Here is a 7,550-nt window from a genome sequence, read left to right on the forward strand (position 1 = left end):
TGAAATATACAAAAAACACGGGAGCGTCTTTCCGAAACTGTGTTTTTTTGGCCTCTCACCCTTCCAAAAATGAGGCGGACGACAGCGCTGGAGGCTCCGCGTGTTTGTTAGGACCGTGTAGTGCCCCAGTCTAGGGGGCCTAGGACACAACATGATAAAGCCCCGTCTTCCCAAAGTCCCACACAAACAATGATTTGGTTGAATACAAAAATAGTTAAAGTGGCCACAATAGATAATGATAAATATATAAGCTGAGCTACAGGCTTCAGGGTGGACTAAGGCCAAAATAACAAACAAAAGGTTCTTGTCTAGGATAAAATAAACCTTACCTAACAAAACTTAAGACGAAACAAGTGACACAAGATTGACCTCCCTAACTAAATAAACAATGTTAACAAAAGTGACCGTCCACCAGGTTGGTGCATCCCAACTTTTAATCACATTTCCATACCCTCTCACCTGAAGATCCAGCAGTTCTGGGGTTTTCTTCGATCATATCAGGATCTTCATCCTCAGATGGAGTTTGACACTTTTCCTGGAAATATTGTACGTAAAATTTAAATTATTGTCATTATTTTTGTCACGTGGGGTTTAATTGCTCAGTTTTAAATGCAAAAGACAGGTTAAAATAGTGTTAAATGACATTAAAATCAGTTGTATGATGGAGGAGGCTGCAGATGCCTGATTTATGTTTGAGTCTCTCTCTCTCTCTCTCCCTCTCTCTCTCTCTCTCTCTCTCTCTCTCTCTCTCTCTCTCTCTCTCTCTCTCTCCCTCTCTCTCTCTCTCTCGTCACGACCACGCAATCGGTTGGGTAAGTGAGGGGGAGGATGATGGGGGGGGGGGGGGATCCACGGTGTGTGTCAGTCGGCCGTTGCAGGACCTGGCCCTATAAAGAGCCGCGCCGGTCGCGGAGCAGCTCACACTCTTCCTCCGCTCAGGTGCGCCTCTTGCAGACAGAGATGCGCGTTATGGAGCGCACGTTCCGGGAGCAGCTCTTCTTTCTGGTGTTGAGTCTGTCCGTCCTCAAGGGAGACTCCAGATATATTGAGGTAAGTGCTTCAACTTGTTTTGTTGTTGTTGTTTTATTCACTTCTGTAAAGATTCACATGTTGAACTTTGTGTGTGTGTTTTTTTTCTTCTTCTCTGCAGAACAACGAGATCTCAAAAGATGAATTATATTCGTTTTTCAACTCGGAACTCAAGAGAGAAATACCTGAGGAGTTAATGTACCGCCGACCTTTGCGTAAGTCATATGGGAGAGATATTTACCTACTACCTCCTGCAAAAAAGACTTGATTGACAGGTTATATGTGTGTTTGAGAGCCAGATAGAGACATATTTACATTTATTTATCATGCAAAAGTCAATTTTGCATATAAAGATAGCTCTCTAGTTCAGTTTTCCAGTATCAAAGTGTCTTAATGGCATAATATATCAAATTAACATGAGTCATATAGAGGCAAAAATATAGTAATTAAGAAAAAAGGCATAATAAAATAGGGTAAGTAAAGTTAAATCTGTTGATACACTTAAAAACCCATCCTCTCCATGCTTTTGCCCTGTGCTTTTGTCATGACATGCACATCTGCTCTGGCTGTGCCAATGCACCGGTGTGTGTCTCTGTGCACAGGTTGTCTGGACATGGTCGCAGTGGAGGGTCAGTTCACCTTCACAGCAGAGCGTCCTCAGCTCAGCTGTGCTGCTTTCTTCATGGCAGAGCCCAACGAAGTGATCAGTGTGGATTACGACAGTGTGGACATCGACTGCAGGGGAGGGGACTTCATCACGGTAAACTAACGACATGTCCTGCAAATAACCATTTTCCTTATCATGTGTGTAAAACAGCAACCTCCAACCACCGTCTAGTTCTTAAAAATGCAGCTAAAATAACACATTAAAGGGATTTTTTTAAAGCGAGCATATTGAAAAAATTAGATTATCCAGTTTCTATTTTTTGGTGGTGGTAAATTCATTCATTCATGTTCAACCGCTTGTCCGTGTCGGGGTCGCGGGGGGCTGGAGCCAATAAATACTTTAATTATGAAAACACTCTACCCATAGAGAACTGCACACGAACAGTTTTTAAACGAGGCGTCAGGACTTCTGTACGGTTGTGATGTCACAAATATAAGTGCAGATTTCCCATTTTCAACATTAGGAAGGATGCATTAGGCGGGAGGTCTTAGGGTCCATACGCTTCATTTCCTGCATTCAGGTGGATTTTCATGCACCAATTTGAGGTGGAAATGTTTTTATTTATCAAAAGGAAAACACAGGTGACAATTTCAAACATAAAACTCTAATAATGTGACTTGAAGCAGCCTATTCTATCACTGAATTCCCAAAATCTCACATTAGCATATCTGTTTTCTGACAGTGGCTCTGATAGTACGTCGTAGTTGACGGACTAGAAATCGCCTTTAAGTATATTGTTCTGGCTCTAATTTGTATTAAAGCAGCTTTGGTCACATTCATTTCATCTATCCAAGTGTAGCCCTCAACAACGCTTCTTCTTCTTTCTCAGATTTAACCCGTTAGAAGTTGCCGCTGCTTTACTTTACCCAAGGCTTTGTTGCATCTATGAGTCTCATTCAAGCGGTTCTTAAAAGTAAACGTCCTCTGCTAGTCTGACGCTTTTATTGTGAAGGGACAAATGCACATGTTCTAGAGTGATGTGTCCCTGAGTCCTCCCCTGGAGGTTCCGCGCTCATGACCGCTGCAGTCATTCCCCGTCTGCAATGACGGTGCAGATATGGAGCAAATGCAGAAGATCCAGAGACGCTGAACAATCAGAGCAGACCGAGCTTTTCTGGGAGGGGGACTTAAAGAGACAGGCGCTAAACCGCAGCGTTTCAGGGAAATACAGGTACATTAAGACGGAATCAGAAAGAAATGTGTTTCTTTTAACATTAAAGCGTGTAAACATGTCTGAGTAGAAGCCCAAAATATCGGTATGAACATGAAAATGAGCATCATACGGGATCTTTAAAGAGAACATCTTTTACTTCTGTTACACAGAAAGAGCTCATTAGGTCTATCATATATTTCTGTATACATCCAGTAAACACTGACCTTGCTTTGGTGTCGATGCACGCTTGACTGAGCTTGCAAACACTTCCCGATTAGACAAAAAGCTCCTTTAACATAAGGCCACTGTACATACCCTGCTTACTTACAGAGTTCCCCCTCCGCGGTTGCACTGTGACGCTCTCCACATGCTAAACTCTCATGATGGTCTAAAGCTTAAGTTCAAAGTGTTCCCTCAAGCAAAGTGCCTAAACATTTCCGTTACACGATACAAAACCCTGCAGGAAACATCTGCGACTGACTCTCAAACCCTACTTTGAATGTGTCCCGCAAAGGTGTTTGACGGCTGGGTGATGAAGGGAGACAAGTTCCCGAGCTCCCAGGATCACCCGCTGCCTCTGTACGAGCGCTACGTGGATTACTGTGACTCAGGATCGCTGAGGAGAAGCGTGCGCTCCAATCAGAACGTGGCCATGGTCTTCTTCCGCATTCACAACGCGGGCAGCAGCTTCACCCTGACCGTCAGGAAACACGTCAACCCTTTCCGTGAGTTGTCACATTCATACATGAAGTGCGTACATGCACGATCACATGGGGAAATTCTGTCATACAGTAACAAAAAAGCTAAATCTGACAGCCAATTTAACCTCAAATGTGTTCATTTCAACCGACTTAAATAATCAGAAATAACTTTGTAAAGGTGAGTTTTGTTCCCTCTGCTCTGAACGTACAAGTGCTCACTATTAAAGCACTTGTACGTTCAGTCGTTGTTGTTCGCCCTTTGTGATAAACTGCTCTCCGCGCATGTTTCACCTGCTTCACCTTGAGATTCATGGCCTCCCTGTTTCCTTGCAGCCTGTAATGTCATCTCCCAGTCACCAGAGGGCAGTTACACAATGGTGATCCCGCAGCAGCACATGAACTGCAGCTTCTCCATCATATATCCAGTGGAGATCGACGTCTCCGAGTTCACCCTGGGTCACTACAACAACCTCCCCAAGGTGAGCGAAGACATGAAACACTGATTTCTGCTCGGTATCCACTTTAAGATTGCATTGCTCTTATTTTCCTCACCTCACTACACCAGTACAGAGGAGATGAACTGAACTGTGTTTAAAGCAGCTAAAAATGAAACACAACAGCAATATGTCTTTCCAGGAACATCGCCTTCCTTACACACTATAATAAACTTCTGGTACAGTTATGCTAACTTAACTGCAAGTGATTATAACTTTAAAATCACATATTCATGTCCTCACACCTGTATGACAACACGCTCTTCTGATGCACTGACACTTGTTATGTAAAGAGGGAGTCAGTTGACGGAGTATAAAGAGTGTCAAAGTCTGCGTAAGGAAGAGGAGGAACAAACACCGCGGAGACTCCTGTCTGTGGCCTGCATGAAAACAAAAGTCAACGTTGACTCATGTTGACAGACGTTTGTACGGAGCCCGTAAAGTCCAGAAAGGTTATTATCTTGTGCGGACAAGTTCATGATCGTGATGGGACAAGATGAAAAAATATAATCTTTCGGGACTTTATGGGCTCCATACTTTTGTTACTGAAAACATTTGCGTAAACTATAACACGAACCGCTGCATGAGGGTGAATTGATAACAATACACAGAATTGGTGAATGATGGAGCACATTCTTGTGATAGAGGACTCTGCAGTTTCAGGACCACATTTTTACGGCCCTTGTTTCTGGGGGACGCCATAATGTAGTTACTGTAACCCCAACAAGTCTCGACTTTTAACCTGACCCTAACCCTTTGTACTTAAGCTAGCTAGCTGCAATTTTACCTGTCTTCTAACATAACACTAATCCTTCGTAGTATAGCTAGCTATCTGCTAACTTACCTGTCTTTTAACATAACTCTAACCCTTCAAACTATATCTAACTGCTTACTTACCTGTCTTTTAATGTATTCCTAACCCTTTGCACTTTAGCTAGGTAGCTGCAATTTTACCTGTCTTCTAACATAACACTAATCCTCTGTAGTATAGCTAGCTATCTGCTAACTTACCTGTCTTTTAATATAACCCTAACCCTTTGCACTGCCGCTAGCTAGCTGCTAATTTGCCTCACTTTTAACATAACCCTTCGTAGTATAGCTAGCTAGCTGCTAACTTACCTGTCTTTTAACATAACTCTAACCCTTAATACTATAACTAGCTGCTAACTTAACTGTCTTTTTTTTGGATTTTTTTTTCGCAGTTTTCCAAGCCTTTTATTATATAGGACAGACAGGAAATGGGGTGAGAGAGAGAGAGGGGGGGACATGCAGGGGCTGCAAGTCGGAGTGGAACCCGCGGCCACTGGCTGCCCCAACTTACGTGTCTTTTAAACTTAACCCTTCGTAGTATAGCTAGATAGCTGCTAATTAGCCTCTCTTTTAACCTAACCCTAACCTTAACGCTTCATAACTGGACATGGTTCTGAAACCCCAGCATCCTCTATTGCAAGAACATAGTAGCATATAGAGGACATTTTATTTTAACGGAGCGTTTGGACCCAGAAATCGTATTTTGAGAGGGTGTTACGTCAGACTGAACAGCCAGAGAGCACGAGGTCGCCCATAAAGGAAGTGCAAAGTCGTTGTAAAGCCATTTAAATAACTGAATAGAGTTTTTTAGAGGGCTCTAAAAATGAAAACTGTACTTATTGGGACGCACAAACTCCTTTGAATGCGGCCTGTGTCAATGCACTATGATAAACTGAAATAGTATTTTCCACGTCCTTAAACCGTGTGTTGACTTCCACAGAGGTCCATGCCTGGTTGTGCAGAATCAGGAGATTTTGTGCAGTTGTTGGGAGGAAACGGCATCGACACCTCAAAGCTGCTGCCCATCACAGACCTCTGCATCTCCTTCACTGGACCCAGTGAGTACAGCGGATCTCCTCCCTTTCACGTTATCGAACTCGTATCAGACATGTAATATTTCATCCCCTTTCCCCCCGCAGCCCACATGAAGATCGGCTGTGATAACACAGTGGTCAGGATGGTGTCCAGCGGCAAGTTTGTGAGCCGAGTGTCTTTCAGCTACAGGCTGCTGGACAGCCAGGAACTGCAGACGATCAAACTCAACAACGTGGAAGATTTCTGTTTCAATAACTGATCCCAGCAGCATCAGAACAATACAATATATTACAGACTTTTGTTTTTTTTAACCCTTCCCCCCCCCCTCACTCATTCTGGTTGTTAATAAAACTCAATGAAGTGTCCTTTTGTGTTTGGTGGAACTGCCTTTTTGTTTTGTTTTGTGTACAGTTTGTGTATTTATGAAGAATATTGTTATTAGATTATGTATGAGTTTGACGTTCTGATGCTGAAATGAATGTTACTTCTGTTTAATTTCGCTGAATGATGCATAATGAGTCATATTCTGCCACAGATGACCGAAGTCAAGTATTAAATAAAACAAATACAAGTGTTCGTTTTGCCATTACGCAGCTACATTTGTATAAAAACCTTTTTGTAATAAAATTATACAGCATGACAAAGCACTCTGTGTTTACTGTTTTCATTTGAGGCCACAGTGAGAAGTAACTCGGTGCACTGCAGCACTTAAAACTAAAGTATCGGGACACAGTTGATCTGAACAGCAGGAAGAAATAGAAATTTATATTTAAATGTACGGTTCAATAAGGTACTTCTGCACTTTATCTTCCTGTCACATGCTGTGTTTTATCAGGCAGAAGAAAAATAAACATACCACCGTCACATTCGTATTAACATACAGGACATTCACCTCTCCTCCGGCCGGTTGTAAATCCCTGCAACTATTCCTGTCTGTTCTGTGCACCGCTCCATTAAATTACTTTCTATTCATTAGCTTCACATATGGGAGGTGTTCATGCTCCACCTATCCAGACAGGGCTGCTTCTGTTTGCTCAGGAGCGTAAACGAAAGTAGAAAGGCTTTAAAGGCACACTCTGGGGTCATCTGTCATGGCATCAGTCCATCTGTGGTGAAGTAGCCAGCACCAACCATTTCTGCAACACATGCTCATACCCTAAACGACATATATGACCTTTCCGCTTATCGTTGTGAATCGGTGGCAGTTTCAATCGTGGTTTAATTAAGTTTAGGGAACAAAACCATACCATCCAGGTAGGGAATGAGTCCTTACCCTAAGTGAAGGAGTTCAAGTACCTCGGGATCTTGTTCACGAGTGAGGGGACGATGGAGCGTGAGTTTGGCCCGAGAATCGGAGCAGCGGGGGCGGAGCTGCAGTCGCTCTACCGCACCGTTGTGACCAAAAGAGAGCTGAGGAAGACAAAGCTCTGGATCTACTGGTCAGTCCTGGTTCCTACCCTCACCTGTGGTCATGAAAGCTGGGTCAGGACCCAAAGAACCAGGTCGCGGGTACAAGCGGCCGAAATGTGTTTCCTCAGGAGGGGGGCTGGAGTCTCCCTTAAAGAGAGGGGGAGAAGTTCAGCATCTGTGAGGAACTCGGAGTAGAGCCGCTGCTCCTTTGTGTTGAAAGGAGCCAGTTGAGGTGGTTCAGGATCATCTGG

General features: G+C 43.4%; 1 protein-coding gene across 1 annotated transcript; it reads left to right on the forward strand.

Annotated features, from left to right (window-relative positions):
* Positions 1-960: 960 nt before the first annotated feature.
* Positions 961-6,148, forward strand: crhbp (corticotropin releasing hormone binding protein; the record flags this gene model as incomplete). Its single annotated transcript, XM_083930474.1, has 7 exons — positions 961-1,050; positions 1,151-1,244; positions 1,632-1,789; positions 3,364-3,574; positions 3,884-4,029; positions 5,795-5,912; positions 5,994-6,148. The coding sequence occupies 7 exons, from the start codon at positions 961-963 to the stop codon at positions 6,146-6,148; spliced, it is 972 nt and encodes a 323-aa protein (XP_083786600.1).
* Between the last annotated feature and the right edge of the window lie 1,402 nt (positions 6,149-7,550).

The sequence above is a fragment of the Echiichthys vipera genome, assembly GCF_963691815.1.
Source record: "Echiichthys vipera genome assembly, chromosome: 16".
In the NCBI taxonomy this organism is placed as follows: Eukaryota; Metazoa; Chordata; class Actinopteri; order Perciformes; family Trachinidae; genus Echiichthys; species Echiichthys vipera.